Consider the following 19,271-nt stretch of genomic DNA (forward strand, 5'->3'; position numbering starts at 1 on the left):
TAGAAAAAGATCAATTAAAACGGTCACGGATTGAGCAGGCGCCCATCCCTGTGCGAGCCGGACTGCAGCGCGCACATCTCCACGCCCTCTCGGCGCTGCGGGGCTGCTGATTGGCACGCGTATAGTGACGTCACTCGCGGGTTTTAAGGCTGAGTCCCCGGGACCGCTCTGCTGTGACGGCGCTGGAGGCCGGCGTGGAGGCTGGCGTGGCGGTTCCGGTGGTCGGCCCGGAGGGTCGCCGGTAGAAAGCGGCTGACGGAGGTAAAGGGGTTGGACAGGCTGAGCTGGGGCGGCCCCGGTGCGGGGCCTGGGGAGCTGGAGTCGGCGATCAGAGGAAGGCTGGCAGAAGAGTGTCGCGGGGCGGTGGGGAAGGGGTCTCCGTGTAAGGAGGGGGTCGCGGTGTCCGGAGGGGCGTGTCGGCCGCCTGGGGATGTGGAGGGTGGGTGGGTGCGGGCCTCAATCTCCGGTCTCAGCGTTCGCACCCTAACTCATAATTTGGGGGCGCTGTTTGACCTGCCCCTTCCCGCGAGGATTATTGCGTGGGGAATAGGGGTTGCGGCGTCTGTTACCGCACCACAAGCGGAAAAAGAGGCGCTGGACGCAGGCTTCACCCGCCCCCCCCCCCCCCCCCGACCTCAGCGTCCCGGGACCTGGGGGTATCTGTATGTCTCATCGCCCTTGTTAGGGCCCTAGGGAGAGTGGAGTGTCTTTAAAAAAAGAAAAAAAGGAATTTTAACAAGGAAACATGGGTAGCTGATTTAAGAAAGGATCCAGAAGTTGCACATTTCGTATTTGTTAAACCTCTTCTGTTTTCTCTCCTGACCTTTCCCTGTTCAGATAACCCAGCTGTGGTTCCCAGACCGAACCTGCAATTTCAAGGCCACCTTCGTGCCTCTACTGTGAGCCCCAAGACCCACATCTTAGCTGGAGTTCACTATGGGGAACCACTTGACAGAGATGGCGCCCACCACTTCCTTCTTGCCCCATTTCCAGGCCCTGCATGTCGTGGTCATTGGACTGGACTCAGCTGGAAAGACCTCCCTCCTTTACCGACTCAAGTTCAAGGAGTTTGTCCAGAGCGTCCCCACCAAAGGCTTCAACATGGAGAAGATCCGGGTGCCCCTGGGAGGGTCCCGTGGCATCACCTTCCAAGTGTGGGATGTTGGTGGACAGGAGAAGCTTCGACCCCTGTGGCGCTCCTACACCCGAAGGACAGATGGGCTGGTGTTTGTGGTGGATGCTGCTGAGGCTGAGCGGTTGGAGGAGGCTAAGGTGGAGCTACACCGAATCAGCAGGGCCTCAGACAACCAGGGTGTGCCTGTGTTGGTGCTGGCCAACAAGCAGGATCAGCCTGGGGCACTGAGCACTGCTGAGGTGGAGAAGAGGCTGGCAGTCCGAGAGCTGGCTGCTGCAACGCTCACCCATGTGCAGGGCTGCAGCGCTGTGGACGGGGCAGGTCTGCAGTCTGGCCTTGAGCGCCTGTATGAGATGATTCTCAAGAGGAAGAAAGCTGCCCGGGGAAGCAAGAAGAGACGGTGATCCCAGGCTGCCCCCTCCTCACCAGTAGGGGTCTGTATACTTGGACAGCCAAGCAGAGCCTGTGGCCCCTCACTCAGCCCCAGGTTGCAGGACCTGTCCAACTAAATGAAGGACTGAGGAGCACACTGGGTGTCCTGCTTTGGTGTGGTATTGGGAGGGGGATGTGAGATGAGCTGTCGATTCACATCTCTCCCTCATCCTCACCTCTAGAGACATGGGGGCTGCAGAACTGAAGAGGCTTCAATATAAACTGCAAATCTACCTCGACCTTGTATCTTGTTTTTCTTTGGCTTTTTGATTAGATGGGTTTTGGGGCAAAGGAAAGTTGCTTGGAGAATGCATTTGGTGTGAAGAACTGTCTACCCCCCCCCCCACACACACACACCCTGGGGAGTCCCCCCAGGCTGCTTTTCTAGGGTTGCCAGTTACAATAGTCTTTATTTTTTGTCTGAAAGTGCCAAGAACCTCTCCCCACATTTGTAGATCCACTGCCGTTTTATAAGCTATGTATGTCCTCTGTATTATTAACTATTTTTTAGCATTTATAAGTTATTAAAGACTGATGATACTGTACCTCTAATCTTGGTCTGGCATTTTCCTCTCTCCTTCCCTAGCCCCAGGGACAGTCCAACATTTCTATATGGGCAGGGGTGGGATTTGGGGGTAGGTGGTGAGAACAGTTTATCTTGAAGTTGAATTTGCCAAGCAAGCACTCTTAAAATTAGGGTTGAATTGCTCCCCCAAGCTATTGCCTAATCTCTGCAGTTTTTTGGGGTGGGGTGGGTGTTCCTTCTTTCTTACTTGACTCCCCTCCCCTCATACTGTGGCTCTTACTTGTCCTAATACCACCTGGTCCTTGTAGATTTAACTTCAAGATTTGCTGGTCTGAGCTGTTCCTAGGTTTTTGCCCTTGGGGGACACAGCCTTAGGTCTATATAAGTAAGTCCTCAAAGAGCCATTCTGTCCCATTCTCCCCTCTCCCCAGCACTCAGGTTGGTCTAATTTTTAAAAAATATGTTTTTATTGATTTTTTAGAGAGAGAGAAAGGGAGAGAGATAGAAACATTGATGTGAGAGAGAAATATCAATTGGCTGCCTCCTGCATGCCCCCCGCCCCCACTGGGGATCGAGCCTGCAACCCGTGCATGTGCCCTGACCAGGAATTGAACCCGGACCTCTCAGTTCATGGGATGACGCTCAATCCACTGAGCCACACCAGCCAGGCTGGTTTGTTGTTGTTGTTTTTTCCCACCTTGGGGGGGAGGGTCCTGTGAGAATGGAAAGTAATTCCTTCCTGGCCTAAAGCCACCTCAGGGTGCTCAACCTGCTGACTGGCAGCAGGAGCTGGTGCTGGGGAAGCCTGGACTGGATTGAGCCAGCCTGGCTCTGTGACTAAGCTATTAGTCTCCCAGCTCTGGGAATGATAGCTGTTCCCAGGAGAGGGGCAGTAGTAGCAGCTGTTTGTGCCTGGTCAGAGTGAGGACTGCTGGACACCACCCTCTGGGAGAGGAGAGGGAAGGCCACTAATGTCAGTGATAATAAGACTAAATGCTAACACTGTGAGGGCCTGAGTGCCCTTGCCCCCTCCTTACCAGCATCAGGGCCAGCCATGTCTGAGATAACAGAATGATCAGAACCTTCTAATAGGTGGGAGTAGTGAGTAAAAACTCAGCTCAATTATTTCCATCCCCCAGCTCCTCAATCACACCCTCAGTCTTTGTGCAAACATGGGATCTCCAGAGCAGGTCCCTGCTCCAGAATCAGATGAAAGGATCTGGGAAGGGAGAGAAGGTGCTGGCAACCTTATCCTGGGGGGAGCCTTTTTATGGAATTGCTTCTTCCTAGCTGGGCTGGTAGAAGCCAAGTTTTGCTGCTGAGTCTGGGCCAGTTTAGATTTGCTACCTCTCCCCCCATCCCCATCTCCCGCCCCTGTGGCTGGCTGGACAGAGGTGAGTGTGCATTGATCCGGAAGGGTGCCCAGTGTGCATCAGTGCTGGGGCCTACTTGACAGAGCTGCTGGGCTTGTTCTGCTGGGAACACATGCTACCTGGCCACCCTCTGCACATACCTGCGACTCATGACCCCGGTCCTCACAACAGGGTCCTCTTCTGCCGCCCAGGAACAGGCTGGGGAGAACCCAGCTAGAAGATCTGTTCTGCTGGGAGATCTTTCCTCCCTATTCAACCCAAATTCTGCTCTTTTGCCTTGAAATCTCCATGGACTTGTTTTCACCATTTCTAGTCACCTGAGGGACTGAGGTCTCTGGATGTGGGAGAAGGATATATGCATAGGTGCTCCCCCCTCCCTAGCAAAGGGGCCCCTAAGGTGCCAGCTCTTGGTTCTGGCTCTGATCTCCCTCCCTATCTGGTTAGGGGGCCATGGTCCACAGAAGACCAATGAATGTCCCAGCTCTTCCCCACATCCCTCTGGCCTGACCAGCTGGTGGGGGTGGAGGACAACAAGTGGGGGTGGGGGGTGATACATGTGAAAGTGAGATAGAGAAGCCAGTTGCTTTCTTATTGTTTTTTAAAAATATGTTTTTACTGATTTTGGAGAGGAAGGGGGAGAGAGAGAGAGAAACATCAATGCTCTAGAGAGAAACAGTGATCAGCTACCTCCTTCGCTCGCCTCTCAATGGGGATTGAGACCACAACCCCGCAACCTGGGCATGTGCTCTGACTGGGAACTGAACCAGAGAAGCAGTTGCTTTGAGGCGGTTCTGGGGAGAGGGGAGCACTGGGGAATTCTGATTCAAAAGCTACATTCTGGCTGGGTGTAGGTGGGGAGCTTTGGAATCATCTTGCCTTAGTCCATCCTGCCTAGGCATTCTGTATGTCGAGCTTTTGGGCCAAGAGTTTGGATTGGGGGTGGGATTGGGGGGGGGGGTGTAGGTCCCTTGTTCCAGCTTTTTTTTTTTTTTTTTTTTTGGTACGTGCCCTTAGCGGAAACCGAACCCGGGACTCTCTGGTCCGCAGGCGGATGCTCCAACCACTGAGCCAAACCAGCCAGGGCCCAGCTTTTTAATTAAATAGACTCCCTTTGAGATCCCTGAGATGGATGCTGAGGGAGAGGATCCCTGATGGCAGAGGATCTCTGGGGGCCAGGAGTGGTGGGAGGGATCTGCTGCCTGTGAGGTAAAGCTGGAGAAAACCAGTGGGCCCATAGTTGGGACCCCCTTCTGAGCTGCCCTCCCCACCACTTCTCCTCATACAACTTGGATTGTAAAATCCAGATGGAGGGCACTTTCCTTGGGGGCCCTGCCCTTCCCCAAGCCCCTCCTCATGAAGGCAAAGATGGCAGTGGTCCCCTTCCCATGCCCTCTCCAGTCCTATGCTGCACTTGCTTAAGGAAGAGAAAAAGCAAAGAGGAAGGAAAGACGTCTCTAAGGCCCAGAGGGGGCAATGACTTGCCCAAGGACACACAACTCCTTAGTGGTACATCTAGATCCTTCCTCCCAGGCTGGCTTTTGGACTCTTGGCGCAGACAACAGGAGATAGGAGCCAAGCAGCATCTCAGCTCTGACCTCCCCTTCCCTTCCTCCCTCCCCACTTTGATTAGACTAAGGGCCAGCTTTCCGTTCCCCCACTTCCCTTCCTGAGAAGTGGGAGTTTTATCTCTGAAGCCCAGTACAGCCCTGGCCTCAAATCTGGCCAGAAGTCCCCACCCTCCTTTCCCATTGACCATGTGTCGTTTTAAGTCTTGAGATGGATGCCTTCACCGGGACCGGGGAAGCACTGAATTCCACCGAAGCACTGACAGTGCACAGCCTGTTCTCCAACACAGGCTGCTCTGGACGCAGGCCAGTGGGAGGCAGGACTGAATGAGGGCAGTAAGGGGGGCCCAGGCCAGCACGGGGCTGTAAGGGGCAAGCAGTCTGTAACCACACATCATTTCCAAGGCCATCTGCTAGACCACGGCTGGGGAGTTTGTGGGTGGGTGTTATGGGACCTCCCTAGCTAAGCCAGAGGGGAGTGTTTTACTTCCTTCCTTTTTCAAAAACTTATTTTTACTTTTCTCCCTCTCCCCCACCTGCTTACAGAAGTAATAGATCTTTGTTGTGGAAGCAGTTTAGAAACTTTGAAAATGGAGAACCCCATAATGTAAACTTCAGAGCTAGTTAAACATTTGAACAGTTTTTTTTGTTGTTGTTGTTAATCCTCACCTGAGGATATTTTCCTTTGATTTTTGGATAAAGTGGAAGGGAGGGAGGGGGAGAGGGAGAGAGAGAAACATCCACATCAACGTGAGAGAGACACATCCACTGGTTGCCTCCCAAATGACTCCGACCAGGGCCAGGGATCAAACCTACAACCCAGGTATGTGCCCTTGACCAGAAATCGAACTCACAACCCTTCAGTCCTCAGACCAACGCTCTAACTGCTGAGCCAAACCGGTCAGGACTGAACAGGTTTTTACATATAATTTTTAGACTTATTTTTCTTTGCATATACATAAAAGGTAGGTATATATAACACAGATCGGATTATATAAGACATGTCATACAGTTTTGCTTTTCTCTTTAAAATTAAAAAAAATTGTTTTTCTTTATTAATTTTAGAGAAAGGGAGAGGGAGAGAGAGATAGAAACATCGATGGGAGAAGACATCGATTGGCTGCCTCCTGCATGCCCCCCACTGGGGGTCAGGCCCACAACCTGGGCATGTGCCCTGACCAGGAATCGAACTGTCGACCTCTTAGTACATGGGTTGATGCTCAACTACTGAACCACATCAGCTGGGCTAATAATTTGTTTAATTGTCACCTGAGAATGTGTTGGTTTGTTTATTTAGTTATTTTTTATTGATTTTAGAGAGAGGAAGAGGGTGGAAGGGAGAAACATTGATGTGAGAAACATTTGCATCCATACTTACCCCTGACTGTGGTTGAGCCTGCAACCTAGGTAGGTGCTCTGAGCAGGAATGGAACCTGAAACCTTTTTGGTCTATGGGGACCATGTTCCAATCAACCAAGCCACCTGGCCAGGGCTTTTTTTTTATTTTTCCAAACTATAAGAGAGAGTTTATTTAGAAAGTCACAGAGGTCGAAGAAGTGAGCTATAGAAGAAATAGGCTCAGGAAACAAGCTACAGAGGCAAAAGAAGGAGTTTAGGAGAGAGAAAGGTAAAGGTACCGCCTGGGGGCAAGAGGAGGGAGACAGGAAAGGCGGGGGTGTGCTCCTGAGAGGGAGAGCCTGCTTTTCTCATTTACATCTTGGGCATTATTCAACGTCAGGGCAAATGGATTTTCCTCATTCTTTTTGATGACTACATGAGATTCCATTGTGTGAATGCACCATCGTTTATTAATTAAATCCACAGAGGGCCCATAGTAATGAACTTCCTTGCATGTATTTGTTTGTACGCTTGGGGGAAGATACACTTTAAGAGAAATTCTTAGAAGTGTAATTGTTGTCCAAGGGTATATGTATTTCAAGTTTGCATGGATAGTGCCCAAGTATGTGTTTGTGCAGAGAGGGTTGGATGGGGAGAGAAATTTAATCCAGTGCCCACATCCTCAGATTCCAAGGCCTCTTCAAACTGAGGGGCGTGTTGTGTGGGGCAGACATTATGGCACTCTTGCTTTTGTGGAGGTAACAAATAAAACCACCAGCAACTTGGCAGAAGACTTGCAAGCATGGGGAGTGAGCTTGGGCCAATTTACCGGGCTTGGGGATTGAGCCCCGTCTGGGGCTGCCCGGCTGATGGCAGAGGTGGGCGGATAGTGAGGACTCCCTCAGCACCAGGCTTCTCACAGAAGCCAGGCAGAGTGGGCGAAACAACTCCTAAAATAAATTCCCAGGACTTGGTTCAGGGAGGGAGTCAGGCTGAGCTTAGGAGTGCATGCTGAGAAGGGAAACTGGGGACAGACCTGGAGCCTGAAGGAGGGTAGCAGAGGCCCTGGACCTCCCACAGGGCGACCCCTGACTCCTCTAGTGAGGACCCTCACTGACTGCTATAGCTCATTGACTCCTGGAACAGGAGGCAGAGGCCGGAAGTGTCAGATACCCCAGCCACTTGGCGCTGTTTGGGGCTCCACCCCTGATTAGTACATTCAGGTTACTGGCCTAATCCAGGGTCTGTGCCCCTTCAGATGGGATGACGGGAGGTGGGGAGGCAGGAAGGTTTTTCTCTTTAGCACCTCCCACCCCCTCCTATTAGATCTGGTGAAGAGATTGGTGGGGGAGGGTAGGAATGACAGCTGGGTTTTAAAAATTGCTGAAAGTAAGGTTTTCTGCTTTTGATTGTATTTGTTTTTATAAGATTATTCATTCCTTTTCACTCTGGATGCTGACTCTTATCCTTAGGGAGAGGGAAAGCAGAACTGTTGACTCACTCTCTGGAACTCTTCCAGCCCGACGGGAGAGGAACAGAAGAGCCACCAGTCTGTCCAGGTGGCACCTCAGAGAGTAACCCACGAAGCAAGCCTCGGCTCTGCCACCGACTTCCGTGACCTTGACTGTCATTCCTAGTCTCCTGGCCTCAGTTTACCCTTCTGTGGAGTGAAGGGGTTGAGTAAACAATATCAGATCTCTTCTGCTTCACTTTCATTCGTTTATTGTTTTTGTTTGTTCTACTCTTTTGTTTTTTTCTTCTCTTTCTTTTTTCTGGTTCACTTTCTCTGGTTCTCTGCACAAGATGAGCGTGGGAAACTCCTTAATGATATTTCTCCCTTCATCTTATCATTCTCTGAAATTACCTTTTTTAAAATTTACTTTTAAGTTTGTTTACTGTTTGCTTTTATCTCTAGGCTATGCTTTTGAGGGGGATAGCCCTCATCCATTTTGTTCACCATGGTATCACCAACGTGTGTGGTGGGAACACAGTAGGTGCTCAGCTCATATCTGTGCAATGTGGGATGACTACTCAAGAAAGAAGGGCTGAGATGTCATCTCAATAAAGAAGTGGCTTTAGTCTATAAATGCTGACAGCACTCAGGAAAGAAACTATCAAGTAAGGTTGGAGAGTTTATTTGGGAAGGCTTCCTGGAGGAGGTGAGGAAAATAAGCAGATGTAGAATGCTAATTAAGTATTCTGATTAATAAGGAACTTGGAGGATGGTGGGTTTAGGGATACTTTCTTGGCCCTACCTTCTGCTCAGGAGGAAAGATCTGAATCTGAGGGTTAATAGACACAGTTTCATTTCTCCCTCCCCAGTAATTAATTACCTGACCTGGGACTCTCCCTAGAGTCTGTTTACCACTATCCTCCCCCAGCTCCTCCCAAGGTTATCCTGGGATAGTCGAGCTATATCTAGATTCCCATTCTCTGCCTCCCATACCAGAGAAGCGGAGTGTGGGGCAGGTGTTGGGAAGGGACCCCCAAGATTTAGACCTGTGCAGCCCTGTATAGCAGCCACCAAGGGATATATAGCTGAACTGAACTGAGACACACTGTGTGAAATGCACAAGAGTTTGAAGACTTAGTACAAAAAAAAAGAATGTAAAATATCTAATTCATACTTTTTTTTAGTACACACATACTTTTTTTTAGAGAGAGAGGAAGGGAGAAGGATAGAGAAATAGAAACATTGATGAGAGAGAACATAGATTGGCCGCCTCCTGCATGCCCCACACTGGGGATCGGGCCTACAACCTGGGCATGTGCCCTGACCAGGAATCGAACTGGCGACCTCTTGGTGCATGGGTCGATGCTCAATCACTGAGTCACACCGGTCGGGCTACACTCATACTTTTTAATATAGATATATTGAAATGAAAAAAATTAATATATTGAGTTAAATAAAATACTTTAAAATGTGACTACCAGAAATTCTGAAATGACACATGTGGTTTACATTCTATTTCTATTGACAATTCAGGCCCAGATATTTGGAGGAAAAAGCATTATGGTTAAAAAAATGGGAGGCCCATTGTTCTACTTTTCTTCTGAAATCAGAAGAGAGACAGATCAAACTGCAGCGGCCTAGAAGGAGAGTGGATGACAGGAAGGACTGAAAAACCTAACAGATCTGCATACTCTCCTTCCTAAAAAGCTTTCTGAATAGATGAAGACTTTGCATATCTTGAATTGTTTAAAAAGATCTTATCAAACTATGATTCTCAATGATCCAAACCCTATCACTTAGCAGGCTATTTTTCTAGCTTCATTCAGGGTGTTTACACTCTATACACAGCAATTTAACTGTCTATTTGATGATGAACCCAGATACCTGGAATCCATAGAAAATTCCTAACATGATGTTACCCAATAGTTTCTGATCTTTCCTAAGACTGCTGCGACAGTAGCAACAGTTTTGTAGACTGAAGTTTCACCATCTTGCCCTCCCCTGCTGCCTTCCTCTGCCCAAACCACCCTGAACCCCACTCAAAGGTGCTGGAGCAGAGTGAGAGCTCGGGCAGGTAATACTGAGGGAGAAGAGGCCAGCTGGGGGTCTGGATAATCCACACACTAGATTATCTGCCCTTGAGTTTGCACCTACATAAGCAGGTGGCCTATATGCAGACAGGATGTACTGGGATGAACCATGGGGAATCAGGTTGAGAGAGAGAGAGAGAGAGAGAGAGACTGCTGCAATAAAATCTTCCACCCATTTGTCTCCCATTTAGAGCATTAATTCAATCAGTTTCTCTTTTTTTTTTCAATTAGCCACATATAATATCATAATATTTAGCATTACTGTGCACTGACACACTGTCCTAGGCTCTGGAGTTCAGGTGCAATCTGTACACAAAAGCCTCCTAGATCTGGTTTCCTGAGCCAGAATTCAGGGGATACAGGATTTACTGAGGGCAAAGTCTCAGAGAAGGGGAGCAGGGTGGGGCAGGGATGAGCTCTCACAGCTGGAGTCTAATTTTGGTGTGATTCTGTGGGGCAGTTCTGGATGGAGAATGGAACCCAGAAAGGATCCCTCCAGAGACACTGAGGCTGGTCTTTTATATCCTCAGCAGCCAGCTAATTGGCTGCTGCTTGTTCAAGTCTTTTTTTTTTTGGTACGTGCCCCTAGTGGGAACTGAACCCGGGACTCTCTGGTCTTCAGGCCGACGCTCAAGCGCTGAGCCAAACTGGCCAGGGCTTGTTCAAGTCTTAAGAGAAGGGACAGCCAGGAGCCCATGGAACCAACACTCACAGCCAGACCAGGGGATCTGGGTGGGGCTTGAGGGCATACTCTCAGGGTGTAGCCTGAGAAGACAGAGCCAGCTGACCCGGGCAAGCCAGAGTCCTGATGGTGTCTTTGGCAATCCAGTCCTCTTGCTGCTCTCACTCTTGGCCTCAGCCTCAGCTCTTATCTGCCCTGTCTCGCCTCGTTTCTCCTGCCATCTGTCTCTTTGTCCCTGGCTCCTGCTTTTGATCTATCCCTCTCTTTTCTGCAGGTTTATCTGAAACTCAGGATGAAGCGCTGAGTTTCTTCCAGAGCCTCCAGGAAGCTGGGGCTACTGAGTCATCCCAGTTGACCTCTTCCCTCGCCAACCGGGCAGTTGAACCCCACTGCTCCCCCGGGCAGCAAGCTTTGGTGTCTCAAGGATACATTTGACTCAAACCCCTTTTTTTGTGCTCTCCCTTTACAGGGAGTATCCATCCCCACCCACCTCCTCTGGTGGAGAAAGGACAGTTCAGGAGAAATTCACTCTCAAGGCTTGAATTAAACATCACAGGATACATTCTCTGGAAGGGAAGGGTGGGATCCAGCTGGCTTCCTTAGAAATGTCAGCATAGAAAAGATACCTCCTTTCCCTGCCCCCTCTCAAATTCAAACAGGGACCAGGGGAGAGGAAGAGATACTGTTTCCACCCCGAGTCTGATTGGAATGCATGAACTAGCCTCTGAACCTTCTTTTCTCCAGCATAGCCCTGTTTGTAGAGGTGCCAGCATTCTGAAGCAAAAAGCAGGAGAGAGTGAAAGAGCATTTTCGGAGGGCATTTGCCTGCTCTTTTACATCCCAATCACACAAAGGGCCCGGTGTCACATCCACATCTCCCTGTCCTTCACATGTGGCTTTCTTGTTGTATATCACATCACATCACACACACACACACACACACACACACACACACACACCCTCAAATTGTTGAAACCAGAGCTGCTGGCTCCAGGGAGGGGAGTGAGGAAGCAACTGTGGACAGGTGTGGGTGGCTGCATACCTTTCCTTTGGGAGGTGACACTTCCATTACACCTCCACAGGTTTCACCTGAACCTCACCCTTGCCGAGGCTCTGTGTGGTCAGGGTGGGCAGGAGGAGTTGAGCTGGCCCACTGCCAATGAAGAAAGCATTTAAAATTTTTTTAATTGATTTTTAGAGAGGAAAGGGGAGAGAAAGAAACATCAGTCAGTTGCCTACAGTATGCGCCCAACTGAGGATCGAACCACAACCTAGGTTTAGGTATGTGCACAGACCAATAATCGAACCCATTACATTTTGATGTATGGGACAACACTCCAGTCAACTGAGCCACACTGGCCAGGCAAGGAAAACATTCTTTTTTTTTTATCCTCACCCGAGGATACCTTTCCATTTTTTGTTCAGATAGAGCAGGAGGGAGAGAGAGGAAGAAAGAGAGAGAGAGACATCGATGTGAAGGGACACATCGAGTGGCTGCCACTCACATGACCAACCAGGGCCGGGGACAAACTGCAACCGAGGTACGTGCCCTAGTGGGAACCGAACCCGGGTCTCTCTAGACCACAGGTCGACGCTCCAACCGCTGAGCCAAACCGGCCAGGGCTAGGAAAACATTCTTAACAGGTCCTTGAACTGTCAGCAAATCAATTCTCTCAAGGGTCAAATCTGGGGGCAACTCATTTTTTTAAAAATATGTTTTATTTAGAGAGAGAGAGATACAAACATCAACGAGAGAGAAATGTCGATCGACTGTCTCCTGCACACCTGCAGTGGGGACTGAGCCTGCAACCCAGGCATGTGCCTTGACCGAGAATTGAACCCGCGACCTCTTGGTTTGTGGGTGGATGCTCAACCACTGAGCCACAACGACTGGGCTGGGGGCAACTCATCTTAAGGAACAGTGGCAGGAGTTGAGCCTAGATTGCTGGGTGAACTTCAGTGATGGTTGGGAGAAGCACCCTGGAGGAGGTTGGGAAGCATGCACCCTCTCTGATGTATTGGCTGAAGGGAGGCTGTGGGGCCAGGAAAAAGTTTGGGGTCTGGACCAAGGAAAGTAAACCTGAAGGCCCAAAGCACTTGGCACCTCTGAACAGAGGAAGAGACTGCTTGACTGGACGTGTCACCCCCATTAGTCTGGGGCTGGGGCTTAATTGCTGTAATTCGTTGATGAAAGCAATTTGCAGCTGGCTTCTCTCCCTGTGACAGGTTTCAATTAGAGCTGCCAGAAGGATCTGGAATGGGAGGGGGAGCTGAGATGTTTTTTCCAACTGCTTCTCTTGGTCCCCTCTCAGCTCTCTGCCCCACCCCAAACAAGAGGGAGTTTTTGTCTCTCCTTCCCCTGAACTTACCCCCAGAGATATAATTTCAGAACAAGTGGTACTGGAATGGAGAGGGAGAAAGAGAGAAAATGAAAGATGCCTTCCAGCAGGCTGGTCTGGGATACAATAGATTTAAATTTTTATTTAATTGATTTTAGAGAGAGAGAAAAGGAGAGGGAGAGATAGAAACATCAATGAGAGAGAACATCGATTGGCTGCCTCCTGCATGCCCCCCACTGGGGATCTGGCCCTCAACCTGGGCATGTGCCTTGACCAGGAATTGAACCGGTGACCTCTTGGTGCATGGGTTGATGCTCAACCACTGAGCCACACCAGGTCAGACAGAAGGGAGACTTTTGAGCCAAACTACTTATTTATGACTTAGAGTCCCCTCTCCATCTCATCAAATAAAAAAATATGAGGCAGAATAATGGACAGGAGAGAGAGAAAAAATCAGCTGTCATAGATATATACTAGTTTTAATTTCAAAAGACTCTAGAGACACTAGAAATCATTTAGCCCAACGGTTTTCAAACTTTTTAAAAAAGTAGTGGTGCCCTGGCCAGTTTGGCTCAGCAGTTAGAGCATCAACCCCTGGACCAGAGAGGCCCAGGTTCAGTTCCCACTAAGGTCATGTGCCTCGGTTGCAGTTTGTCCCCAGCCCCAAGGGGTCGTGTGGGTGGCAGCCACTCGGTGTGCCTCTCTCACATCGATGTTTCTCTCTCTTTCTCCCTCTCTCCCTTCCACTCTATCTGAGGATAAATGCAAAAATATCCTTGGGTGAGGGGAAAAAAAAAGCAATGGTGCCCTGGCTGGTATGGCTCAGTTGGTTGAGCATCATCCTGTGCACCGAAAGGCTATTGGTTCAATTCCCCATCAGGGCATGTGCCCAGGTCTCAGGCTCGATTCTCAGGATGCATGTGGGAGACAGCTGATGGATATTTCTGTCTTACATTGATGTTTCTCCCTCTCCCTCTCCAAAAACAACAACAACTAAACAATGGGAAAAAAGCAATAGGAATGTTTCTTCAAACAACATGTAACATAGAAGTTCAATGTGTAAAACAAGTCATGACTGATTCAGTTAAAGTGGAAGTGAGGGCTTTGAGTTTCCTGGATTGTCACCCAACGACCTTCTCTGTGGCCTCCCTATGATATCTATAAGGCTGGCCTGTTTGGCTCAGTGGTTAGTCAGCCCGCGGACCAATATGATATCTGTAAGGTTCAGTTAGGGTGACCAGCTCTTGGTTTGTCTGGTTTTAGCATTGCAACTAAATCAGAAACCAGGTAAACCGGGACAGTTGAGTTCGTTGCCCTACATTCTATGGAGCATAGATACAACCTCTTTGATCTATTGATAAAGATACTGAGGCCAAAAGAGGTGATGTGGTTTGAAGTCCCATGGATAGATTCCCCATGCCCAGGAGTAACCTATATATTGGGGGGTAAACTGTGTCTCTTTGCCCTGTATCCCTGTCCACCTCCAAATCTCTCTCCTGCTTCAAAGACCTTTCTTATGAATCTCCCCTTATTCCCCTAGAAAGAGTTATGTCTTCTGTTCAGATTCTTCCCTTAGAGTATTTACAAGATACAGTCATTTTTTTTTTTTTATCCTCACCCGAGGATATTTTTCCATTTTTTTGTACAGATAGAATGGGAGGGAGAGAGAGGAAGGGAGAGAGAGAGAAACATCAACGTGAAGGGACACATCGAGTGGCTGCCACCCGCACGACCAACCAGGGCCGGAGACAAACTGCAACCGAAGTACGTGCCCTTAGCGGGAACCGAACCCGGGTCTCTCCGGACCGCAGGCCGACGCTCTAACCGCTGAGCCAAACTGGCCAGGGCAAGATACAGTCATTTTTTATTTTGAGTCTTTTTTCTTATTTGGACTGAAAGGTTCTTAGATCCATGTGTCATTTATTTTCCTATCCCTCAACACCCAATGCAATGTCTGGCATAGAGCAGGAATTCAAAAGATGTTTTTAGATAGCTATATGGATGGTGAGTGGGTGGACAGATGGATGGATTTGGAGGATGGATGGATGGATGAACTGAAAGATAGAAAGAGGAATGGATGTGTAGATAGAAAGATAGATAGATAGATGATAGATAGATAGATAGATAGATAGATAGATAGATAGATAGAAGGCTGGTGCCATGTTGAAGGCCTTTGGATGGAACAACTGGGCACTTTTTTTTGTTTAGAAAGAGAGGAAGGTAGACGGAGATAGAGAGAGAAACATCCATGTGAGAGTGAAACATCAATTGGTTACCTCCTGCATGTTCCCTATCAGGGATCGAGTCTGAAACCCAGGCATGAGCCTTGGCCAGGAATCAAACCAGCAACTTTTCAGTGCAGGAGATGATACCCAACCAACTGAGCCATACCAGCCAGGGCCTAATATGGCAATTTTGCTTGAACTTGATTTTTGGAATATCTGACACCTATATTTAGAGGCAAGGACCAAAGCAGTTTTCCAATCCAATTAGAAGTCATTTGAATTGATTATTTTTGGATTATTTGTGGCATTGCTTTCCTCTATGCATAGTTATGGTTTAACTACACAGATACAATATTTGATGAAAATACCTCAAATAGGCAGCTGATGGCAGTGACAAATACTGTCTGAAAATAAAACCGTTTAAAAATATCAGACAAGGGAGAGTGTAGGTGGCAAAGAGAGAGGGTGAACAGTTGGTGAATATAGTCAGCAAGGCGATCAGGACTCTGGGCCTGGAAAGGCTGAAATCCTGATAGGATTCTAATTCTTAGGATCAAGAGATAATAAGATAGAAAGTTTTGAAAGATGGAGGGAAATGGTGTTGATCACGTCTGGAAGTAAAACATTATACTAACTAAATTATTATTCATGATTCTTTCTTGACCTACTACACTCAACTATAATTTATTGAGAGTCCATTCTGACCCACAAGTCCCTACAAACACTTTCACTTACATTGTCTCAGCCCATTGTGCCTGGGGCAGGAAGACAGAGTCACATACTCTCAGATGTGCATGTTCTTCTTGGGTGATCTCATCCACACCCATGGTTTAACCACAGCAGCTATGCTGACTCCCAAGCCCAGACTTCTTTTTTTTTTTTACCCTCACCCAAGGACATGTTTTGGTTCAGGTAGAGTGGGAGGGAGAAAGAGGAACAGAGAGAAAGAGAGAAACATCGACGTGAAAGGGCCCGGGACAAACTGCAACTGAGGCACATGCCTTTAGCGGGAACCGAACCCGGTTCTCTCTGGACCGCAGCCCGATGCTCTAACCGCTGAGCTAAATTGGGCAGGGCCAGACTTCTTGAGTCCCACACCTTTCCTCTACCCCACTGCTGAATATCTCCCCCTGGATGTCTACAGACCCCACAATGAACTTATTTCTTTCCTGTCTAAACTTTCTCCACCACCCAGATTCCCCATCTTTATTCATGGCACCTTCATCTGACCCACTCAACGCCCAAGTCAGAACCTGGGCATCACCTTCTTCTCCCTCCCCCCTCCCCACACTTTACGTAGGTCACATCACCACGTCCAATGATTCTACTCTCTAAATACCTCACAGATCTCCAAATACCTCTTCTTCCCCATGGGAGTCACCCTACGTTCAGGTCTTCACAATTTGTCCCTGGGTTACCTTCCTCAGTGGTCTCTTACTTTCCCATGTTGCACCCTGGAATCTGTTCCTCAGGTGATTGCCAGACTCATTTTTCCAAAATGCAAATCAGTTACTTTCTCTTCTTAAAGCCTTCTGATGAAAGCTCAAATGTCCTTAAAATAACATTCAAACTCCTTAGCATCTGCTACAAAGACTTTCATAGTCTGACAACTCTTCACCCCTCACTCAACTGCACCAAATCATGGCTCTTACTGGCCATGTTCTCTCTTTGTCGGCCCCCTGCCTTCACACAGGCTATTCCTGCAGCCCTAGAATGCCACTCCTCCCATTTTCACTGATGTAATTCCTCCTCATTCTCCACGACTCAGCGTTTTGGCTGTCACTTCCTCTAGGCAGACTCTCTGACTACACCTTCCCTTCTGAGTCTGAGTGATGTGCACCCCCCTCTGACCTCTTATTGTGTCCAGTGCTTGTCTCTTCCTTACCTCTGATTGCACTGTAGAACAGTTGCCTGTTTACTTGTCTGTTTCTCCCACTCCAATGTGAGCTTCCTCAGGAGAGGTGGGCTGTCTTTCATGCCTGCGTTTCTTACGCTGAGTATGTTGCTTGGCACGTTTGTTGAGTGAATGTGTGACCTCCTGTAGTTTTCTATCATCTATGGGCCTTTGATCTTTTAAAAAAAAATTAATTAATTAATCGATTTTTGTTACAGATATTTCTCCTTTTCCCCCTGATACCCCTCCCCCACCCTCCCTGCCCTGTTGTCCATGTCCATTGTTCATGTATACATGCATATAAGTTCTGTGGTTTATCTATTCCCCCACCCCCTCATCTGGGGATTGTCTGTACCCCACTTCCACGTCTCTGGGACTACCTCGTTCCTCGGACTGTTATGTTCATTATATTCCACAAATAAGTGAGATCATGTGATATTTGTCTTTCTCTGCTTGGCTTGTTTCACTTAGGATAATACTTTCCAGGTCCCTCCATGTCGACTCAAAGGATAAGAGATCTTTCTTTCTTACAGCTGCATAGTACTTCATTGTGTATATGTACCACTGCTTTTTTATCCATTTGTCTACTGATGGACATTCGGGCTGTTTCCAGATCTCAGTTATTGTAAATAGTGCTGCTATGAACATGGGGGTACATATATTCTTTCTGATTGGTGTTTCAGGCTTCTTAGGGTATATTCCTAGAAGTGGGATCACTGGGTCAAATGGAAGTTCAATTTTTAATTTTTTGAGGTAACACCATATTGTTTTCCATAGTGGCTGCACCAGTCTGCATTCCCACTGCAGTGTACTAGAGTCCCCTTTTCTCCACATCCTTGCCAACACTTGTTGTTTGATGATTTGTTGATGGCGGCCATTCTGACAGGTGTGAGGTGATACCCCAATGTTGTTTTAATTTACATCTCTCTGATGCTTAGTGACGTTGAACATTTCTTCATATGTCTCTTAGCCATTTGTATGTCCTATTTGGAGAGGTGTCTATTTAGTTCCTCTGCCCATTTTTAATTGGGTTGTTTGTCTTCCTTTTGTTGAGTTGTATGAGTACTCTATATATTTTGGAAATTAACTCCTTATCTGATGTATCATTGGCAATTATGCTATCTCATACAGTGGGTTCCCTTTCCATTTTGGTGGTTGTTTCTTTTGCTGTGCAGAAGCTTTTTAGTTTGATGTAGTCCCATGTGTTCATTTTCTCCTTTGTTTCTGTTGGGCCTTTGATCTTACCCTCTCTCTTGAGGAGGCCAATTCAGTTCAGTTTAAGATAGGACTCAGGATATGCTGTAGAAATCAGCGTATTTCTCTCTCCTCCTCCTCCTGCTCTCTGATTTTGCTGGCAGCCACACCCTTGGCACAGACACAGGCAGCTCAGTCTGCAGAACGTCAGCTGGCAGCGAACAGCCCTTCCCTTCCTCCCTGGCTCTCTTCTCTCAGCACAAATTGTTTTTCCTTTTTGGGTGTTCAGAGCTCTGATAGCAGAGGGCTGGGTGGGAGGGTGGCAGCATCAAGCTGTCTGCAGGGAGGCGGAAAAGGGAATGTGGGAGAGCCAAGACGTGGATGGAAGCATTGCCATATAGGTCCTTTTGAGGGAGAAAGAAAATTTAGCTCTTTGGGGCTGCCTGGGGTGGAGCAGCTGGTGTGCACTTGTCCCCTTTTGCTCTCTGGGAGCTGAGATCGCCCTGTTGATATGTAGCCTCTTAAATATTGGTGGGCTTTCTAAGGGAGGGGGAGAGAGAGAGAGAGACATGGTGGGGAGAGAAAGAGAGAGATTACAGATTTTCAGAACTGGCCTTGTGCAGTCCCTTGCTACCAAACCACTTGCAGAATCTTGGGGGTCAGGCTACTATTGTTTTGTTTTGGAGAGAATCTGTCACATACCTCATTGATTGATTGATTAATTCATTCATTCATGGGTGATGTCAGATGCTGGGGTGCAGAGATGAATAAGGTTTAGTGCTCTTGAAGCTCACTAAGGGGGGAATGAGACATTTAAGTAGATATGTTACAAGAGAGCAACCTGGTGTGGTCTGAGATGGTTGTGAGAGCAAGGGCTTGGTGGGCTTGGAAGGCAGGTCACTTTGTCCATGGAAAGGCATCAGCTAAGAAGGCGACATTGGCCCTCTAGAATAGATTTCTGCATAGTCTTGTTCTCACAACTGCCTCTAACTTCAGTTCCTCAGAGGAGACAGACAATCTTTAAC

General features: G+C 48.2%; 1 protein-coding gene across 1 annotated transcript; it reads left to right on the plus strand.

Moving 5' to 3' along the window:
- The first annotated feature begins 200 nt into the window (after nucleotides 1-200).
- On the plus strand, nucleotides 201-2,045 carry ARL4D (ADP ribosylation factor like GTPase 4D). Its single transcript, XM_036269100.1, has 2 exons — nucleotides 201-261; nucleotides 838-2,045. The coding sequence occupies exon 2, from the start codon at nucleotides 937-939 to the stop codon at nucleotides 1,537-1,539; it is 603 nt and encodes a 200-aa protein (XP_036124993.1). The 5' UTR covers nucleotides 201-261; nucleotides 838-936; the 3' UTR covers nucleotides 1,540-2,045.
- Nucleotides 2,046-19,271: the final 17,226 nt, after the last annotated feature.

The sequence above is a fragment of the Molossus molossus genome, unplaced genomic scaffold (assembly GCF_014108415.1).
Source record: "Molossus molossus isolate mMolMol1 unplaced genomic scaffold, mMolMol1.p scaffold_m16_p_19, whole genome shotgun sequence".
NCBI classification, from domain to species: domain Eukaryota; kingdom Metazoa; phylum Chordata; class Mammalia; order Chiroptera; family Molossidae; genus Molossus; species Molossus molossus.

Bases quoted from the DNA above. Each gene is read 5' to 3' on its own strand.
- ARL4D (XM_036269100.1), top strand. From the start codon at position 937: ATGGGGAACCACTTGACAGAGATGGCGCCCACCACTTCCTTCTTGCCC.